This window comes from Armigeres subalbatus, chromosome 2 (assembly GCF_024139115.2).
Source record: "Armigeres subalbatus isolate Guangzhou_Male chromosome 2, GZ_Asu_2, whole genome shotgun sequence".
Lineage (NCBI taxonomy): Eukaryota > Metazoa > Arthropoda > Insecta > Diptera > Culicidae > Armigeres > Armigeres subalbatus.
In genome coordinates, this window is record NC_085140.1 from 224,815,893 (window position 1) to 224,838,664 (window position 22,772).

Consider the following 22,772-nt stretch of genomic DNA (forward strand, 5'->3'; position numbering starts at 1 on the left):
ATTCGTACTTGCTTAACGACTGTAGAATCTTTAGCCTTAGGAATTTGCTGAAAGCAGCCTGCTTAGCAGCCTGTAAAAGCAGCAAAAACGAGTTTGCCTTTATATCCGACGGTTTCGCTTTTATATTAAACCTTTTTCAAGGAATAGAGGCTCGCTTTTTGTTAAAACAGGTACATGTTCCATATACGTTCGTCTTATTAAACAAAATGGCACTAACCCCGGTGCTGCTGTGTCGATAATTTTGGGTTCACTGCGATCGCCACTGAACTGTAATGCTATCTCGAGCGCTGCGATTGGCATTTTTATGTTTTTGTTGTATCGCCTACACTTTATTCTCAACACCTACGTGTTTCTGCGTAACATCAAAAAATAAAAAAAAAAATGAAAAATTCGTTTTTGCAAAAATCGATTTTTAAGTTTTATTTTCAATGTATGAACAATTTTTTTACGCGTTGTATATTTTTTCACATAGCCTCAATGATTACCTAAAACTTTGCCGAAAACATCAAAACGATCGGAAAAGCCGTTTTCAAGTTAATTTGTTTTTGAAAGTGTTCGAGATGTTTTTGCTTAGGCCATTGTCAAAAGTTAGGCTAGAGCCAAAATGGCCAAATAATGATGCAAATTATGTTTTTCCATCACAAAGATTGTAATGTATATGCAAAATTTCAGAGAAATAAAAAAAACAAGAAAATAAATCGACCTTCGATTTCACAGAGAATTGCTCAAATATAAAAACATAGAAAACTGGCCTGGCTGACTTCCATAAAAAAAACCCAGAATAAACCACCTAGCGGTGACGATGCCTTTCTCGATTGGTTTTGCCTTAGTGAGATACACAACATGAATAATTGCCTACATTACGGTTCTTGCAAACGCTGTAAGGCAAATCAACTACCAACCGAATATGGTTCAACACATCATTTTCTTCATAACTTTTGAACGCATTGACCGATCGTGATTATATTCGATAGTGATCAACTACGGTATCTTCTCCGTCGAATGCAACTTGTTACGAGAAAATCGGTTACGAATTACTATATGATAAAGTGGCTAATGTTTTTCGGTTTTCATGTGCACACACGCAAATATACATACGCACACACATACATACGCACGGACAGATAGACATTTGTTCAGCTTGATGAGCTGAGTCGATTGGTATATAATATCATGGGTTTCCGAGACTTCTATGAAAAGTTCGATTTTAGAGTGAAATGATAGCATTTTCGCTACAACTTTGTTGTACGAGAAAGGCAAACAGTAAATATTGTCAAGATAATGATTGTGCTACTAAATTTGATATTCCTGAACTGCAATGATTTGCCTACACTAATGCCAAATCCTATGAAAATCCTACGAGGCCCTGGCTTAAATGAAATCCAAAAACCAGTTAAACAATTTCTGTATTATTTTACTAGATAAAGCCTATTTAAAACTCTCGAACTAATCATCACTTATTCATTAACCGATCAGCACGCGCGTGGTCCTGGAACGCTCATGCTGTTCACCAAGTGCGATGTTTTTTCGGTAGTGTTGTACGAAAAAGTTCAATGTTGTATCAGAGACCCGACCACAAACTCAACGTATACTTACGTGTAGTGCTATAGTGAATGAGGGATTCGATCAACATTTTGTGAATGATCACGCCGGATGGTTAATAACCCAAATGTAGGCAATTTACTATGAATGAGGAAATTTTACCAATACCTGGAAAAATTAAGCTTTCCATTGTTTTTAATAGTTGGGCAAAATGTTAAAGAGTTCGTCGCTCGATTGCTACCAAAATCTCCAAAATCGGTTGGAAGACAGCTAAGTTATTAACCTATACTTCCTGACTACTTTTCGTGACGGTCACAAATATGAATCCGCAGAATAACCCCAGTATCTTCCCGAAAGACGTAAGCCTATGTCAAAACAACAGCGCGCGTGCTCGAGTGTTAACGAAAACATTGTATGTCACTACCTCGACTTATGTCGAATTCGTTTTTAAACCTGGGTCAGTGCCAACCCGAACCCTGAATAAAAACCCAGATTAATCCATTTGGCAGAAGTAACTAAAGCAAACAAAGACACTGAAAAAGGTATACATTATCATTTCAAATCTAAAGTAGCCGAACATATATTTAATGAAGATCATCAATTAACCAAAGACAACATATCACTTCTCAGACAAATACAAAACCCTTGGAAACTTGACGTAGCGGAAAGCTTAGAAATTTACAAACAAAAACAAATAAACTTACTTAACAAAGATCAAGGAAACGGATATACCTGGCTGTTTAGATTACTACCCACGGGACGACGACGAATCGGTTCAAGCGACATGCCCTAATTTTTACCTACAGTTCTACCTACACACCATATTTAAAGTTAATGAGCAATGTTTTCTTCAGTCGATAACAAACACTGAAGAAGTTTCCAAGTAGGAAACGAAATGCGTATCTGCTTGTTGATACATAAAAAAGTTAATAGTGGAAGTAAATGGAAGAATAATAGTCTTTTAACCTTGTAGCATTTCCCCTAAGACGCTCTAAAATAATTAACCAGATTAATCCACCTAGCGGTGATGGTACCTTTTTCGCGCAAAAAGGTAATAAATGTAGCCTTTACGCTTACACCTCGATGATGTGCAAGAAAGGCAAAACGGTTACACCGTCTAATGTTATGATAGAAAATTTACACTAGTAGACGACAGATGGCGCTTCCTATGTTGGAATTTTGACTATCGAACAATTTTATTGTACTACACGCTAACTTTCAGGGGACAGCATGGACCATGTCCAAGGGCTTGACGACCGCTCCCCAGCTGTCTGTGAGTCAGGGAGAACTGCCTAGGGCGTGGTGGGATTTAGCAGTGGGCTCTGCTAAAATCCCTCCCAAAAAACCACAAGTGCTCGTAATCAGACTCTATCAAAGCGACTGTGTGCCGCTTCAAAAGCACAAGCCCAGGAGTGCTACTGGCATATCAGGGTTGATACCAGTAAGACCCTGATTATGGCATACTGGTTGCGATGTATTGGTCTTGTATTTGGATATTGTTATATTGTGAAGTGAGGGCTGGCAGTCTGACATTCTACTCTCTTAGTAGGGCCGGGTGACACCGACTCGAAACGGCGAGTGGGATAATGGCTAGGCAGTCTTCCGTCCCATAAAACCGTGGCGGGCCTTGTAGCACGCTGCCCAATCCTGCCATCCAGTTTTGCCTACTGGGTGGGAGTAGGCTCAGATGCCCTTTCCTGACTTGCGCTGATCTGGCTCTGAACACGCAAGTGTCAACCCTCGCATGGCCTCCCTGCTTGCCGCAAAGGCAGCGCATAGATAACCATGGGATCACTAAAGGCGACTACTCCAGTAGGATTCGGCGGCAGCCGCAAGGGGGACCCATACAGCAAATGAGTATTGAACGCAATCCAGTCTTTGGAGTTGGAGGTGACGGACCCTTTGCCAAAAGGGGTCTAGCGAGGTCCCCTATTAAAGAGGGGCGAGTGGAGTGACGGCTGCTGCTATTGGCAGTACCGAAGAGTCTCCAGTGGTGGTGGGGGAGTAGCCCTGCCTGCACGCCTGACGAGCCACTACCAGGGATACGGGTGGTGGCCGAGCAACTCGATGAGATCATCGAGTTCGTAAGCGGCAGGCAGAACACCAACAAGGAGCTTAAGCAGAGCCTGTTGGTGCTCCGGCAAGCTGTTCGTGTCGCAAGACAAGAACAGGTCGCTTATATCAGGCGATGTAGCGGCAGCAGAGAAGGTAGCCAAAGGTACGCAGACCAAGGCCCTCTCCTCCCCTAGCGGTGTTACTGCGGTGAAAGAGGCGACCGCCCTTACGGCCAGTGAGGGCAAGAAAACGCCAAGTACGAAGCGACCCAAACGCGCTACCATTAAGGCGAAGCGTCGCCTGGATGGTGCACCGGAGCCTGAAGGGCGTGTGCCCAAGAAGGCAAAAGGCACTAGACAGGCACAAGTTGCTGAGCCACGTTGGCCCCAGCCAGCCATCGGTACCCGCCGAAGGGATGCGAATCGCTGGCAACTGGTCAGTAGGGTGCGGAAGTCAAACACCCCTCGACCTACGAAGAAGGTGAGAGACAGAGGCGAGGCCTTGTTGGTGAAAACCGACAAGGACAAATACGCCGATGTCCTGAAATCGCTGCGAGCGGCCGATAGCCTATCGGCCCTGGGCCAGGATGTACGCAGCGTTAGACTACCAAGAACGGTGAAATGATCTTGGTACTGAAGCGTGGCGCGCAATTCAGCGGGGTGGCTTACAAAAAGCTTGCCCAGGAGGTCTTGGGTGACGGCGCTCAGGTCAGGTCGTTGGATGCGGAAGTGACCCTCCAGTGTAAGCAGCTGGATGAGGTCACGACCGCGGAAGACGTCATCTCTGCCGTCAAAGAGCAGTGCGGCACAGAGGTTGAGCGGTCCTCTGTACGTCTAAGAGGGGGATTCTTTGGTACGCAGGTAGCCTATCTCAGACTACCGGTGGCTGACGCCAAAAAGGTCATTGAGAAAGGGAAGCTGAAGATCGGCTGGTCAGTATGCCCAGTAAGCGTGCTCCAGCCACCTTCAGTGGACAGGTGCTACCGGTGCCTTGAGTCCGGGCACAAGTCTTATGACTGCAAGGGCCCAGACCGAAGCAAGATGTGTCGTCGCTGCGGCGAGGAGGGACACAAGGCGCAGGAATGCGACAAGGCACCTAGGTGCCTTATCTGCGCCAGTAAGAGGCAGGCCCGGAACCATGCTATGGGCGGGCCTGCGTGTCCCTTCGGTGAAGCCAATCGGAAAAAGCCGTGCAAGTAACATAGCTGAATCTGAATCACTGTGCATCTGCCCAGCAACTGCTGTGGCAGGCGGTCTCGGAGTCGAGGATCAATGTCGCCCTCCTGTCCGACCCGTACAACGTCCCTGCCGGCAATGGCAACTGGGTGGCGGACGGGTCTAGGTCGGCGGCAATCTGCACAACGGGAAGGTACCCCGTTCAAGAGGTTGTACACTCCTCCGCGGAGGGTGTCGCGATAGTCAAGATCAATGGGGTGTTCTATTGTAGCTGCTACGCCCCACCAAGGTGGCCAATAGAACAGTTCAACCAGATGATCGACAGGCTATCGGCCGACCTGGACTGGAAAAGCTCTGTGATGTTTCCTGTACACAAAAAGAACGATAAGAGGAATATTGAAAACTACCGTGGAATCCCTTCCTTGTGCGCCTGCTCCAAGATTTTTGAAATCATAATGAACGACATATTGTTTGAAACTTGTAAACACTACATCTCACCAGATCAGCATGGTTTTTACCCTAGAAGATCCACCGCTCAATTCGTTTCTTTTTGTACACATGCACGCCGGATCTCAAATTGATGCTGTTTATACAGATCTTAAATCAGCATTCGATCGCTTTGATCACGGAATACTGCTTGCCCGTCTGGAAAAACTGGGAGTTTCACATGACCTCGTTAGTTTGTTCAGATCTTACCTCACAGTAAGTGTAGAAAAATGCCATTGTGTATCCTATCATCGAAACCGATCGCCAATAACTTTTGACTACTTCATTGACAATCAGAAGTACGTGACTTGGGTGTTATACCTGATGCTGGCTAGGCCCCCCTTTGAAGCATTACTTTCTGGTTGTACCGAAGGGACTATGGGCTTGGCGGCAATGGAAACGGTTTAGCGGGTCGGAGATGTAGTCCTGCCTCCCTCGGTGATCCCTAACCCCGCACTTCCTGGTCAACCCAGGATGTCTGTTGAGCAGATTCCCCCTCCATTGTTTAGGAAGAAAAAAAAATACCTGATGCTGGACTTACATTTCGAGTGCATTACGACGATGTGATCTCTAGAGCTAATCGGCAGTTGGGATTTATGTTTAAAATAGCTGACGAATTTCGTGATCCCTTTTGTCTACGATCATTTCACCAGGATGCACGCCTGCTAGCTCAATGGAAGCCCTCAATCCGCTCATTGCAGTCGAGCCACTCCAGCCAACGCTCCGCAGTCATCCCGGTCCTGTTATTGAGTCTGGCACGGAGGGCTTCCAAACCGTTACTGCAGGCAAGTACAATATCGTCCAGAACAATTCTCTTCCGGTAACATATGTTACTTCCAGTATCCAGCCAGTAGACGCTGATTCCAACCCCGAGCAGCCTGCCATATCATCCAACGTATCTAACAATTGCCTGCCGGTCAGAGGATCCATTTCGTCTGGTGAATTACCTGCTCATGCCTTGCGTATCTACTACCAGAATGTGCGCGGCCTCCGTACTAAGGTGGACTCTTTCTTTCTGGCTGCTAGTGAATGTGACTACGACGTAATTGTTTTGACGGAAACTTGGCTAGACGAACACATCCTCGGCATACAGCTATTCGGTCCTAAGTTTGCTGTTTACCGTACAGATCGTAATTCAGCTAACAGTACTAAGTCTCGCGGAGGAGGAGTCTTGATAGCAGTCTCAACACGCTGGAATAGCTACGTTGACTCTACATTGACAAGCATTGCATTGGAGCAGTTATGGATTAGAATTTCTACGGCCGATCGATTGATTAGCATAGGAGTATTATATCTACCTCCAGACCGGCGTAGCGACATAAATTGTATTCGGGATCACATGAACTCTTTTAGCTCTATTAGTTCCAACCTGGACTTCAATGACTTCGTCTTGCAACTAGGAGACTATAATCAACCGAACTTGGAATGGGTTGCATCGGAAGACGGGTTTATGCATGTGAACCCTCAATCTGTTTTGTCCACCAGTAGCTCCGCATTGGTCGATGGTTTTTCGTTCAATTGCTTGACTCAGCTTAATGGAGTGGCTAACAGAAATGGTCGGTTTCTGGATCTCGTCCTCGCCAACGATGCAGCTAAATCTACTTGCACCGTTTCCGAAGCCATCGAACCTCTCATCTACCTGGATGCTGACCATCCCGCTTCTGGACATAGTCGTCAACCTTCCGGGCCTGTTTACGTTTGACGATGCTTCTGACGTGCACCAAATGTACGACTACCGCCGAGCTGATTATGATAGTATTTGTGATGCTATCTCATGTATTGACTGGTCCCCATCGAGATTGACGTCTGTGTAGATGATGCTGTTAATTATTTCACTTGCCAAATTCATCGTATAATTGCGGAGCACGTGCCCCTGTGTCGCCCGGAAGCCTAAACCTCCTGGTCGAACAGTCGTCTGCGTCAGCTAAAGCGAAGTAGGGCAAAAGCATTGCGACAGTACTGCAAGAATCGCACGCTGATTACGAAACAGGAGTTCAACCGTTCAGTACTGCATATCGTGTATACAATCGATTCCTTTATCGTCGTTACGTGCTGCGAACACAATCATCACTCCGTAGAAACCCCAAACGTTTTTGGTCGTTTGTTAACTCCAAACGAAAGGAAGTTGGTCTGCCTTCGTGCTTGCATCTGGGTGAAGAAATCGCCAGTTCTGAGCTAGAAAAATGTAATTTATTCGTTCGACATTTCCTAAGTACATTCAATGCCACCAGGGCCACCGCCGATCAAATAGCTGTTGCAAATCAATTCACGCCTAGAAATGTTTTAGATTTACATGCGTTTATAATCGATGATCAGACCGTCCTGTCAGCCATCAGAAAATTGAAAAGCTCGTACACTGCCGGCCCGGATGGTATTCCGTCTTCTGTGCTCAAGAATTGTTCTCGCTGGCTACCCACTTAGCTAGGATTTTCACACTGTCGCTCCAGGAGGGAAAGTTTCCTGATGAATGGAAGATGTCGCACATGTTTCCCGTTTACAAAAAAGGCGACAAAAGGAATGTACAAAACTACCGAGGCATCACATCCTTATGTTCTTGCTCCAAAGTATTCGAGATAATCATGAATGACGTTTTATTCAGTGCCAGTAAAGCGTACATCTCTACTGCACAGCACGGCTTCTATCCAAAGCGATCTGTAGAAACGAATTTAATAGAGTTTGTTTCGCTGTGTGTTCGCACCATGGACTCCGGTGGTCAAGTTGATGCAGTTTATACGGATTTGAAAGCAGCGTTCGACCGCGTCGACCATGGAATATTGCTTGCAAAGTTAGAACAACTTGGAGTTAGTCGCCATCTAGTGTGCTGGTTCAAATCATATCTGTCGAACCGATTGCTTTCTGTGAAAATCGGTTCTTCACAGTCTGAATACTTCTCCAATACTTCTGGTGTACCACAAGGAAGTAATCTGGGGCCTCTCTTGTTCACGCTGTTTATCAACGAACTGTCCCGACTTCTACCTCCTGGTTGTCGTTTGTTTTATGCGGATGATGTTAAAATGTTTAAGATTATCAACAGCATCGAGGATTGTGAAGAACTGCAATCGCATGTGGATAGAATGGCGAACTGGTGTTCTGCTAATCTCCTGACGCTCAGTATTCAAAAATGTAATGCCATTTCCTATTATCGGAAACACAAGCCGATAGTTTTTGACTGTTGTATCTCTGGTACTACCCTCGAAAGAGTGAATAGGATTAAGGCTTTAGGAGTCACACTGGATCAAGACATGACATTCAAGCCGCACTATAACGACATCATCGCAAAAGCTAATCGGCAACTCGGATTCATTTTCAAACTATCTGAAGACTTCCGGGATCCTCATTGCCTAAAATCTCTGTACTGCTCTTTAGTTCGTTCTATCCTGAATTTTGTGCTGTAGTTTGGAGCCCTTATCATAGCGTCCGGATCTCAAGGCTAGAAACCGTGCAGCGTAGATTCGTGCGTTATGCACTTCGGCACCTTCCATGGAGGGATCCCGTTCATCTTCCCGCATATGAGGATCGATGTAGACTACTTGGTATTGACACTCTTCAAATGAGAAGGAATAGATCGCAGGTTGCCTTCGTGGCCAAAATCGTGACTGGTGAAATTGACTCTCCGGAACTTCTCATGAGGTTAAATCTTTATGATCCGGAACGAACAATGCGTCAACAAGATTTCCTGCACCTTTCTCCGCGTAATCGAATGTATGGCATGAATGAACCTTTCCGTGCTGCTGCGGCTGCTTTTAACAACATTTATAGGCTATTTGATTTTAACTTACCATTGTAATCGTTTAATGTATATTTGTTTAAATTTACTATATTCATTAAGACTACCAAATGTCAGATGAATCAATACAATAAACATAAACATAAACATAAACATTATATTAGGCTATCCATGAGGACATTCAGCGATGGGACTGACAATCGAAATCAAAACAAAATGTGTATGCAGTTGAACGGAACTCACTTCTGGTGTGAACTGCGCTTTACAATTTACTTTGAATTGTTCTGTCAGTCCGGTCAGAATCTGTCAAAAAATCAAGGTAAACAAAAATCGTCAGCTGTTTGCAGCTGTCTTATGGATTGCCTTATTGTGCTTTAGTTAGATCGATACTGGAAACGAACGCAGTAGTGTGGTGTCCATTACAAGCTACTTGGATTTCTAGGTTCGAAGCAATACAAAGGAAATTCGTGCGATATGCTCTTCGAAGTCTTCCTTGGAATGATCCGATCAACTTACCACCGTACGAAGAACGTTGCAGATTATTGAGCATCGATACACTAGAACATAGAAGAGGTAACTCCCAGGCTGTACACAGGATTCTGTTTTTACGCGATTTTTTTTCGCTTGTAATTTTGATCGTGTGACTTCAATGTGCCACCAAAGTCTTCGCAACATGTTTCAAAAAATCCTAAATAATTCAAAGAAAAATCACATTGTAATAAATATGCGTTAAACATTCAGGATGAGTGCAAAATTGAGAAAATGTAAATCGTGTAAAAACAGAATCCAGTGTATTTGTTGCGAAACTGCTTCTCGGCGAAATTGACTCTCCTGAATTGCTACAACAAATAAACATACACGCTCCAACGAGAGTACTTCGTCAACGTGGATTTCTACATCTTGAAGCACGTAATACAGGCTACGGTCTCTACGATCCGGTACGCTTCATGTCTTCATCATTTAATGCCGTGTACGAATTGTTTGACTTCAACTTCTCTGCTGCCACTTTTAAATGTAAACTTTAAGAACGACGCTAGGAACAAAAATTGTAAAGAGTTTTTATTTATTTTATTTTATTTATTTATGTTGATATTGTTTATGTTTTAAGAATGTAATTATATTTATATAGGGTAACGGTACCAATAGTGGAGGTATTAGTAGATCTACAAAAGAAAATATTTTTGTTTAAATTGATAATTATAGGAAATTTACTGCTTTAATATCTTAGTCAATTGATAAACTAATAAATTTGCTAACAACAATGAGATAGATGTCATTTAACATCAACAATTACCGAATATTGCTTGCACCACTATGGGTATACTGTTCCTTTAGTGGCGGTAAAAATTAATTTTGGTTCCTATAGTGGTGCTATCCATTGGTTTCTTATGAGATTCGCCACTATTGGTACAGTTGTACCACTATAGGTGCAAGGGAGTCAATTTTGTTAAGGAAAATCATTGTTTTCAATAGTTTTTCAAGCGAAATCTTAAGATAAGTTGCATTCAACAGGATGTTTAAAGCACGACGCATCAACTGAAACCATCGTAAACTGTATAAATATGATAAATCTCATTAAAACCCCACTACCTCCACTATTGCAATATATTGGTGCTACCTCCACTAAGGGTACGGTTACCCTATTTGTACTGTTTTGCGAAAGATGCAGAGTTTTTGCGCCTATTTGAGCAGGCTGAAAAATGTGGGCAGCTCAAAACGGCTTTTCCCAGCCAGTCTTCATTTAGGCTCTATGCCGGATGAAGTGAGAAATAATAAATATATAATAATAATAAATAATATTCCAGGGCGGAGAACTTGTTAAGAAATGCATATCTGCTAATAACGGCAATGTGTGTCCTAAGGAAAAAGTCCTCTCTCCTTAGCTTGCCTCGGAACATGTGAACAGTAAATGTTCATGCAGAAAATTTGAAAACTACGTTACGTGAAAAGCTGCCTGCTTCAAATTCTACTCTCTCACAATCGATGATAATACTGATGTTAAATCTTAGTGCAGGTACACCCAAAAAACAAATCTGACAATTATTGTATAAAATCTACATATACAATTCTCTAAGCTTTTTATAAAGATGTTGTATTAAAATAATACAAATCTGTAAGATTTCAATACAACAATTGTTTAAAACCTTCCGAAATTGTATATGCCAAATTATTATACAGTTTCTATAAGCTTCTTATGCAGAACTGTATTAAAATCTGTCATCCGCTGGTTGGGTGTAGTTGTCTTCATAAGGGAAGTTGATGGTCATCTTTACATCACTGAGGAATATACAGCTTTGATCCCGATGTGTGGAACGTCCGGTAAATACCTGAGGGGAACTGTTAAGACCTGTATGAAGGAGCTTGGGCACAGCTTTGAAAACTTAAGTAGCCTTAGTAAGGCTGCCTTACAATTGATGGCATCAGCAATAACAGGAACGAACGCAGGCATCGTGACACTTCTAAGACAGGAAAAATAATCACAGTGGCATTGGCGTAAATAAGGGGGGGGGGGCCTGGCCCCCTCCAGACCTACTTGTGCCCCCCCCCAGAAAATTTTGAAAAGTAATTCCAACTTAGTCAGTTTTTTTTCATTTACATATGTCCTACATATTTCTTAGTTTTGATTTTGAATTCTATAAAAACATATTTTTTGCGCGTCGAATTTATTCACATCTATGACCATTTGTTCAGCGGAGCATCGAAATATTTAAGTTGGACCCCTGGGAACAATTTCTCGATTTTAAGCCAAAATCAATCAATTCAGTTGCTAGCTTAAAATAATAAATTTGTTCTGCATTTGTTTGACTAGTATCCTAGTCGAAGAAACATAAAAAACATAATTGTATTAAGATATAAATATTTCTGTTCTATTAAACTACCATCTGCTTCAAAAAGACTGAAGCAACTGCATCAAAATGAGCACATGTACACAAATCCGGTCAATGAAATTTTGAGCGACCATTCTTTGGAAAATCTTCGAGTTAATCGCAAGGTATGCCGCAAAACAGTTGATCAAATTCCTATGGAGCTTTTTGCTCTCGCTATATAATTCTGGCACAGAAAGATATAAAATTATAAAACTTAAGAATCTTTGTTACAATGACAGAAAAATCAACAACGCATTCCATTGAAAGTATTAGGACAAAACTTAGGCAACCTTCGCACTCACAACAGAGATTGCATTAAAGAAATATTTTTATAATCCTCAAAAGATCTTGTTCCATTTAATTTTTTGGCGATTTCATAAGGATCATCGGAAAACTCTTTTGTGCCTGCTTTAGTTAGAATTTGTTTCTTAGGATAAAAACCCAGATTAATCCACCTAGCGGTGATGGTGCCTTTCTCGACCTTCGTAAAATGTGTGTGCTTGAAAATAGATGAGCTAGTAGCTAGGAGTAAAAAAGGCCAATTTCTTTGGCCGGTCCATGAAAATCAGATTATTTTTGGCAAAGATATTGTAGGTCCCGGTGAAAACCGGAAATCATTTTTTTGTCCCATTCCCGGATGTCGCAACTGCATCGCGAGTGGTGCCCGACTATGGCACAGTTGCGCACTACTCGCGATGCAGTTGCAACATCAAATGCGAGAAAATGCGATTGTCGCGAAACCTCAGTTCGGTTTTCAGCTTGATCTACTAATATGCTAATAAGAATTTCGACATTTTTGTTTCCTTTTCCAATCTTTTGACGTACATACCCCTGTTTTATTTTACCCAGTCATATATTTTAAGGATATCACTTTTTGGATGTAAATTGAACTGAGCTCCGATCTACAAAAAGAAAACGAAAATTTCATTCCCATCAAGCGAGCGGAGGGCAATATTTGTTATGATATAAATCTCATGAGCGTCTTTCTACCAAACTCCTGTATGAAGAGGAAGGAAGTGTATCAGTGTGGAAGCATCCGATAGTTCGTTTCGGAAAGAAATTATAGCCTTTCGGTACAACTTTGTTGCACAAGAAAGGCTAAAAGTATTTTCGCCATAATTTCAAAGGTAATAGTCCAATCTGGCCAACTTTCTAAATAGAACAGGATTCCGCATCTAATGCAATTTGTTTGTGAGTAAATCGGTTGAGGGTAAGTCCATTAAAAGTCAGCTAGACTTTTTTACTCGCTTTTATAACACATAGTATATTTTGGCCATAATTTCTGTGCCCATGGTCCAAATTTTCAATAGAAAACAATACGACAGGATTCCGCGTCGAATGAAACTTGTTCTTCTTCTTCTTCTTCTTCTTCATTCTGGGAGGCAAGTTTTACTTGCCAGGAATAAGGGCCAGTTGCCAAGACTATATGCCCTGTTGCTTGTCTTCGGTCGCCTGACCACAGCTGAGGGTTCTTATAAATCCAAAGCTGCATCCTTTACAAAATCCAAGATTTTCTGATATTCGTTTACACTGTTCGTTTTAAATATTTCTATCAGGTTGTTGTATTGTTGTAATGAGTATCTTACGCGTACGTTCCAGTATTATTTTCACAGTGCAGAATTAAGTGTTCTGCTGTTTCAATCTGATTGCATGTTTCGCAGGTTGGGTTGTCTATTAATTTCATTTGTGTCTCCAGACTTTTTGACCAGTCATGACCGGCCATCAGTCGATTTAGTAATCGAACTTGTTTCCCGTCTAGCTTCAGACCAACAAACCATGGTTTAGATCTGAAATCTGGTTGAATTTGGAAGAATTTTTGTCCCTTTTCAATAGCATAGTCCTTGTACCATTCGTCGATTTTCAGTGACTTTCGGCGTTTCAGTATACAGTATATACATCCTTGTATGATATTATATTATCTAGTATTGGCTGATCGTTCGTAATACCTTCCTTTGCCAGTTGATCTGCGATATCGTTACTACTCACTCCTATGTGGTCGGTATCCACTGCATCGAAACACTCCACTCTGCTGTTAATTGTTTTAACCATTGTTAAAACTTCGTCTAGTAATTCTTCTCGTTCCTGTTGATCTCTCGCTGATTCCAGAATTTCACAAGCCGATTGCGAGTCCGTGTAGATTACAGAACCCGACAATTGCTCTTTCGATATAATATCCATAGTTATTTTGATTGCTGCAGGCTCCTGTGATGCTAATTTCATTAGCAAGTCGAACGGAGACTCTTTTATTTGATCCTTCAATAAAAACTCCATCTCCACATAAATGCCCTGTCTTCGAGGCGTCCGTGAAGACTCTTCTGCGTCCTTTTGTAGGTGCCGTTAAATGCAAACAGAACTAGTTGTTTTAGGTGTTTTGGGTTCGTGTTTCCTTTGGATTTGACCAGTCCATCCAATGTCGGTCGGATTATTATATCCGGGTACTTCACGCAGTTCTTCCTGATTGTCATTATAGCATCGAATACTTCAAAGTGGTTAAGAAAACTGTTTCCATGTAACTTATCTTTTTCGTGTCCGATCTGTTATCTATGGTTGTTCCGATTAGCTGTTCTCCTACCGCCGTTCTTTTGTGCGATGTTACGTGCGATCTCTTTTCCTGTTATATATTCCTGTCTTATTGGCATGGATTCTAAGCCAGATATTGCTAACAGAGTATTTAAGGAGTACTTTTGGTACATCCTGTGGCTTTTCGTAGACTCTGATTGTTGATAACAGCTAGCTTATTTAGGTTTGTTTTGCAGCATTGCTGTACACCGTAGAGCCGTATTCCAGCGTTCCTCGAACAAGCGCTTTGTGTACGTTCAGCATTGTCTCCGGGTGCCTCCAGTCTTTACTCCGCTGATGACCTTGATCATGTTGAGCCTCTCATTGACCTTTCCTTTTAATTCCTTAGTGTGTCTCCCAAAGTTTAAAGATCTATCTGAGTGCCATGCCCAGATAGTCATGTGACCTAACAGTTTCTATGTTTGTTCCTCTATCTTATAGTCCAGTGTTTTATTACTGGCTTGAAATAAGTATGGATTTAGTTTTTGCTGGGTTTATTGACAAGTTGAGCTTCGCTGCTGATTCTACGAAATGGTCCAGATAGTCTTGTCCGATTATTCGCAGCCTTTCTACTGTTTTCGCTGTGACTATGATGCCGAAGTCGTCGGCATATTGCACCAGCTCTACGTCATCGATCTGGACTTCATGCAAAGGAGCAGTATATACGTTGAAGAGAGTGGGGGATAGAACATCCCCTTGTGGAAGACCTTCACTGACGACTCTTACAAGTTTTTCCTTATTTGTATGAAAAATTATTTTTCTATTAGTTAGAAAATTTGTGATCCAGCAAATCAACTCTAGCGGTATTCTTTTTCTGACAATATTTGTTTCCAAAGTATCTACTTTTACGTTGCAAAAGCGTTACTTAGATCCACAAAAGATTATGCTCGTTAAGTTTCCTTCCTTTTATTAGCCATTATTTTGTTGACCACATACGTCACACAAGTATTCGTGGATAGTCCTTTTCTAAAACCGAACGATCTTGTGGGGAGAACATTGCCTGCTTCAAGGCTTCTTTTAACTTTTCCAATACGGCTGTATTCACAACTTTGGTACAAGTTGGAACCAGTGAAATCGGACGTTTACCTTCCAGTTTACTTTGATCCTTCCCGGCTTTAGGTATTGCGACCACCTTTATCGTTTTCAGCGAATCTCCAGGGAAACTCCTACGCCATTGTCCGTTAAAATCCTTCAATAGTTGCTGCACAACACCGGGTTGCAACTGCTTCAGCATTCCGTAGGTAATTCTATCCACGCCAGGTGCCGAGTTCGGTTTTTTATCCCCTACTATCCTATTCCATTTTTCTTGATCAAGAATATCGTAACTTGCAAAATGATCCACCGAAGTCAATCATGTCCACAGGGCTGTTCCTTCCAAAAATGTAGATCCAAGAATTTTCTGCTATCTTCTTATCGTCCAAAAGGGGATTATTTTCTTTTCTCCTAAAAGTTTTACCTGTTAGTCTGCCGATACTTTTGCCAAAGCTGTTTGGAGCTATTCATTGGGTTTATTTCATCGATGAATTCCCTTCCACTTGGTTTCTTTTTTCAATCTTTTTCCGCCTTTGGAACTTTGCTGCTGCTTTTTTAAATTCGATTAAGTTTCTTACACTACCTATTTTGTTGAACTCCTCCTTGCTTCTGTTTTTCGTTTCCAGGCATCTTCCACTTCTGTGGACCACCAGTACTTAGGCGTTTTAGTATCCCGTTGTTTGCAGTTTTTATAGATCTTCTTTATTTCTTCGGTTAATTCCTCCATGAGTGTATTTTGTCATTTCCTAGCATTGCGAGTTTTGAGTTTATTTTTTCCTGTTATAAATCCATTTTTCTTCCTTTGACTGCTTTTCTTTATCAGTGATTTGTATTGCCATATGATGACTGCCAATTCTGAAATCCAGCACTTTCCAATCGAACTCTCCATACAAATTACTGGTGCACAACGATACATCTATTGCTGTACTCCTTTTGTTTAGTTGTATTGGCACAAATGTTTTGTCCGTCGTTAAGAATTAGCAGGTCATATTGGTTGACCAGCTCTACGAAAATGTGCCCCTTTCTATCGCTGCAATCGTTCCCCCACGTCACGTGGTGCGCGTTCCAATCTCCGCCGATGATTACGTTTTTGAAATCCTTGAGAGCCTCGAACACTTTGATTACGTCTTCTTCAAAATCCTGACTCGTTGCTGCTGGTGTGATGTAAACCGCTGCCACTACGAGATCCTTACTCCGGGATGGCAACGCTGCTACCGCTTGGGTGCATTCCGTCAGGTTCCTCAATTGGAACTCTACTGTAGATTGAAATTGTTTTCAGATAAACAGCTGTTCCTCCATAGTTGTCTTCTCTTGATTGTAAAACGTTATGGTATCCGGAAATCCTGTATCGAGCCGTCTCCTCGTACAATTCCTGAGACCACGTTTCTGTTAATATTGCTACTGAATATTTTTCTCCGACCAACACTCTTTGTAATTCTTCTTTATGTTTACTTAAACTTTGGATATTACACTGTATTATTTTATATTTCCTTCCACTGTTGCTTTTTGTTTGTTTTCGTTTTCACTGGTTGATCTCATTTCACTTTTTACTTCTTTTTGTCACTTTATATAATCGTTTGATTCAGTTTAAAATGTTTTTTGCACTGCTTGTTTCACTTTTCTTTTATTTCACTGCTTAAGTTTCCATCACTGACCAGCTCCGAATAGAAGCTCATTGCTTTGTGTTGGTATTTGTTTGTTACACTTGATTCAATCATCTTGTTGGCTTCCTGTTGCATTTTGTTCTTCCATCTCCATCTCGTGTACTTTGTATGGATTTTGTAATGCTACTCCATCCATCTGTGTCCCACTCGACGATTCTGGTTGTGCTTCATTTTCTGGTAACTCCGCGTTCGTTGATCGTTTCCGTTTGTTTTGAGTTTTTTTCTTTTTTTCAGCGTACAGCTTTACCGCCGGTGTAATAGGTACTCTTGGTTTGTTTGTTTGCTGCCATTCCGACTGCAGGTTGCTGCCTTGAAACTTGTTGGAATTATAGATAGTGGAATATATAGATGAGTGAAGATAAATCCTCTGTCTCTAAACGAACTGTCAAACGTGTTTCCAAACGAGCATGACGTCACGATTTCAATGGAAACGTTAAGGGCTGTGACGTCATATGTGCGTGTGCACAGGCAGAAAAAATCTGACTCAGCCATGCTTTCGCTCATCTATCTATTCTACTATCTATAGTTGGAATTAAATCGGTTGAGGATAAGTTCCAAAAAAGTGAGCTAAACTTTTCGCACTTTTGGTGCGCGCGCACACACACACACAGAGACATCATCGCAGTTCATCGAGCTTATACGTATATAACACTATGAGTCTCCAGGCCTTCTGTAAAATTTGGTTTTGGAGCGAACATACAGCCTTTTCGTAGAAAAAGGCAAAATGGTGTTTCAGCCATAATTTCCGATCCCATAGTCCGATCTAGCCAATTTTCAATAGAAAACAATGGGACAAGATTCTGCGTCGAATGCAATCTGTTGCGAGCGTCAATAGATGAAGTCTAAGTGCTAAAAAAGTGAGCTAGACTTTTTCGAACTCTTTTTCGCAATAAATAGTAATTTGACCATAACATCTAAGCCCATAGTCCGATCTGGCCAATTTTCAATAAGAAAATATGAGACATTCTGCGTCGAATGCAACTTGTTGTGAGCAAATCGGTTAAGGATATGTGCCCGAAAAATGAGTGACATTTTTTAGGCGATTTTTTCGTATGATTTTGTATTTTGGTCATAACTTTCGATCCCATAGTTCGATCTGGCCAATTTCAAATAGGAAACAATGGGACAGGATTCTGCGTCGAATGCAACTTGTTTGCGAGCAAATCAGTTGAGGATAAGTGCCCGAAAAATGAGTGACATTTTTAGGCGATTTTTCGTATGAATTTGTATTTTGGTCATAACTTTCGATCCAATAGTCGATCTGGCCAAATTCAAATAGGAAACTATGGGACAGGATTCTGGGTCGAATGCAACTTGTTTGCGAGCAAATCAGTTGAGGATAAGTGCCCGAAAAATGGTGACATTTTTAGCGATTTTTCGTATGATTTTGTATTTTGGTCATAACTTTCGATCCCATAGTTCGATCTGGCCAATTTCAAATAGGAACAATGGGACAAGATTCTGCGTCGAATGCAACTTGTTGCAAGCAAATCAGTTGAGGAGTAAGTGCCCGAAAAATGAGTGACATTTTTTACGCGATTTTTCGTATGAATTTGTATTTTGGCCATAACTTCTCGTTCCATAGTCCGATCTGGCCAATTTCAAATAAGAAATAATGGGACAGGATTCTGCGTCGAATGCAACTTGTTGCGACAAATCAGTTGAGGGTAAGTGCCCGAAAAATGAGTGACATTTTTTACGCGATTTTTCGTATGAACTTGTATGATGGCCATAATTTCTGATTCCATAGTCCGATCTGGCCAATTTCAAATAGGAAACAATGGGACAGGATTCTGCGTCGAATGCAACTTGTTGCAAGCAAATCGGTTGAGGATAAGTGCCCGAAAAATGAGTGACATTTTTTACGCGATTTTTTCGTATGAATTTGTATTTTGCCCATAACTTTTGATCCCATAGTCCGATCTGGCCAATTTCAAATAGGAAACAATGAAACAGGATTCTGCGTCGAATGCAACCTGTTGCGAGCAAATCGGTTGAAGATAAGTGCCCGAAAAATGAGTAACATTTTACGCGATTTTTCGTATGAATTTGTATTTTGGCCATAACTTCTGATCCCATAGTCGATCTGGCCAATTTCAAATAGGAAACAATGGGACAGGATTCTGCGTCGAATGCAACTTGTTGCAAGCAAATCAGTTGAGGATAAGTGCCCGAAAAATGAGTGACATTTTTACGCGATTTTTCGTATGAATTTGTATTTTGGCCATAACTTTCGATCCCATAGTCCGATCTGGCCAATTTCAAATAGGAAACAATGGGACAGGATTCTGCGTCCGAATGCAACTTGTTTGCGAGCAAAATCAGTTGAGTAAGTGCCCGAAAAAATGAGTGACATTTTTTGGTAGTTTGCGCACACACACACACACATACACACACACACACACACACACACACACACACACACAGACATCACCTCGATTCGTCGAACTGAGTCGATTGGTATATAACACTATGGGTCTCCGGGCCTTCTATAAAGTTTGTTTTGGAGCGATCATATAGCCTTTACCGTATACTTAGTATACGAGAAAGGCAAAAATTAGATTTAAAAACCAGTTCGTATCAGAAAACATTTCTCTTGCAACTCAATTCAAATCAATTTAGTTCCTTTTCGAGTCATTTTGATTTTTGCAGAGAAATCCCTCACTTATTCAGAAAAGCATTATAAAGCCGCTTCCTAACGTGAGTAATAACAGAAAACCAATGTTATTCTGGAATTTGATTTATGACTCATAATTTTAGTGAGCTCATGGAATTTATGACTCATAAAAACACTTAAGGATTCCAAATTTGTGTTCATCGGTACTTAACTATTTTAGCACATAGCAGACATTTTGGAATTTAATTAATGATTATATTAATGAAGACAATATTTTGTGGAGTTGATTCCACTTCTAAAGAGTTTCAAAAATTTCAAGTTTAAAAAAATCGAGATTCTTATGCATTAAGTAATCATGGAAATGCTTGGAAACTTTCAGAAATATAGTCATATCGAATTTCATTTATAGATAATTCGAAGAAGATTCTTGAATCTTAGATTACACACTTATCCACATTTAGTAACATGGAGAAGACAAGTTGACACAGACACAGCGTTTTGAAGCAATCACAGCATCATTGGAAATCAATTGTATTATTCGCGATTTTTATATGTTAGTTCTAGGACGAATGGGCGATAAACTTAGTCAAACAATTTCTATTGCAATCCAGTGCTTTAAATCGCCTTTGAAAATTACATCCCACCAGCTGGTGCCATGCCCCCCCCCTGAACCGGGACTCTGGTTACGCCTATGCACAGTGGCATTAGGGTCTCGCCGACATTTCTCACCAACATGAACGCAGGTTCGTGGTTGCAAACAATCCCATTTGATTTTGCCGTGACAGCTGCTCGTGGTTGCAAACAAACCGAGTAAAAGTGTGAGTGAAACGTGCGTGTACGTACACGATCGCTGAAAGCCTAATTGTTATAATTCTCCGCGCATTGCATTATTCACCAAGAAAATCGATGTGCGAAACCGATCAATATTCTTGAAATATTGACGCTTGAAATTAAGCCAATACACTTTATCAACGCGAGGAATTCTTCACCACCAATTCTAAATAATGTTGACGGAAATGGAGGTTTCGCTGGTTTTATAGAACACAGTAACGAAATATCCATTTTCTCAACACCGTTTAAGGACAATAAAGACAGAGTCTAAAAATGTCTGCCACAATCGTCCTTGCAATCATCTCACCATCTTATTATAAAATGTACCTGCAATGTTTCAAATGGAGATTATCGACATCTTGTATTCGAGATCAAATCTGAATGCCAGATAGAAAACAGCTCACATAAGATATCTCTCTTTTTGATCGGAAGCACATAACAAAAATTTGAAATCCTGTTTGCGAATTTTTATCACGAAAACAATATGAGTCGATTTATTGGAGAGTAGGCAACAATTTCATGTTTTCATTAAATTTTCAACTGAAAGACCTGTTATGCAAAATAAAGAAATTTTTATATGCTGTACAAGCGTGTTTAATTTTTCTCTAAAGATTTTTTCGGCCTTTCTGAAAAATAAGAAAAAATATTATTTCAAAATTTATTTAAAAAAATATGGCCCGTCAGCAGGTGTTGATTCTAAACATTGGCCCGTGGCTTAAAAAGATTAAGCAGGCCTGCCTGTGATTCATAAATTAACCTGAATTGTATTTTTTGCTGCATAAATAACTATCATAGCTCTCTGTGACTCACTCAAGCACAGATCATGGATTGCTAGAATTTTTTTTTTTTTATTTGTAAACAAGAGACTTGCATCCCATTAAAAAAACTGTTTAGTAATATAATGCCTTTTAGGAACAAGAAAGACGCCATGCCAACTATACGGATTATTATAGCCCATAGCGAATTCCATAAAAAAATCTTAAGATTGTTAGCAAAAAATGTTTATTCGTGTAAATTTATTACTGTGAACGTTAACTATTATAATTATTGATCTAGTTTCGTCTACCTTTGTAGTTACATATAGTGTACTAGCGTGCTTTTCGAAACCAGAAGGAGAATAGTGCATGAGATAGGCACAAAAAAAGTCCCAACGGAATAGTCATGCATCAAAAGAAGGGCAAAAACCAATCCACTTAAAACGCCGATCTGTGAAACATGAGGTGCGTTACATTTAGTCAATAACTCGAAATGAAAAATACAACAATACTGGTATATTCAGTAAATTTAGGTTTATTATGGACCGCTTTAGCAAGGAAAACGATTCAATAAAAATATCAACTGGCGATAGTTCTAAAAGCCTGTTAGGATTTAGAGCATTACCATTTGATCACATGTCAAATAAAAATAAAATGTGTGAATTTGTACGTCAAAATAATCTTTATCAAATGATAAAGGTTGTAGTCTGAATGAGCTATAATCCTCGGTTTAAAACGAAAACAAGATTTTTTATTATTGTGATCTATAGATAAAAATATACTTCAGTACCCTAATTGATTCATGTGAGAGTTTACATCGGCACCTTGAGCACCTTACTAATTTAATTTCGAATGCGTTTCCTTTTTCAGGTTTCCTTTGTTCAGGCATATCAGTGTCCCATTGCCTTTTACACAGGTTAGGTGCCTTTCAAATAATATTTTGTTCCAATCTTCTTTTCAGCGCCATGACTGTGATGGCTATTGAAAACCAGGATGTCAGCGGTAAGTCACCTTTTTTATTGATTGGATAGAAATTTTTATAAGTTGATTGTGCTTCGTACGGCTTAGTTAATTACTTGTCGCAAAATAAGTTCAACTCTCCGCCAGTCTAACATTTTAGCATGACAATCGATAACTGTAAATCGAACATCAATAGAACAGTAAAACTTGATTTGTTCAAATTTCTGTATAGGGTTACTGTACTTTCAATTCATAATATGTATACCCACATCAATAACCATGAAAAAACAAATAAATGGATCGCAAATGGCTTCGTTCCTCATTTTTGTGATTTTTTCAGCAGTGAACAAGCATGCTGGCAATAAAACCGCTGAATTACCCATTTTATGAATATTGTGGATATAGGATAATGTGACCAGATAAATTTTGTGTCAGCGCAGAACAAAAACAAGTTCATAGTTCAATATGTTTTAGAAATGCACTCAGAACTTATTAATAAACC

At 40.6% G+C, this 22,772-nt stretch overlaps 1 protein-coding gene across 4 annotated transcripts in view; it reads left to right on the forward strand.

Annotated features, from left to right (window-relative positions):
- Nucleotides 1-22,772, forward strand: part of LOC134211769 (inactivation-no-after-potential D protein) — a 291,678-nt gene that overhangs the window by 19,661 nt on the left and 249,245 nt on the right. For 3 of the 4 annotated variants that reach the window (XM_062688989.1, XM_062688990.1, XM_062688991.1), the window contains exon 3: nucleotides 22,272-22,312. In XM_062688989.1, the coding sequence (XP_062544973.1) occupies nucleotides 22,272-22,312 (41 nt within the window). Of the gene's footprint in view, nucleotides 1-21,755; nucleotides 21,776-22,271; nucleotides 22,313-22,772 lie in introns of those variants that run through there. The other variant, XM_062688992.1, reaches the window with a different exon arrangement.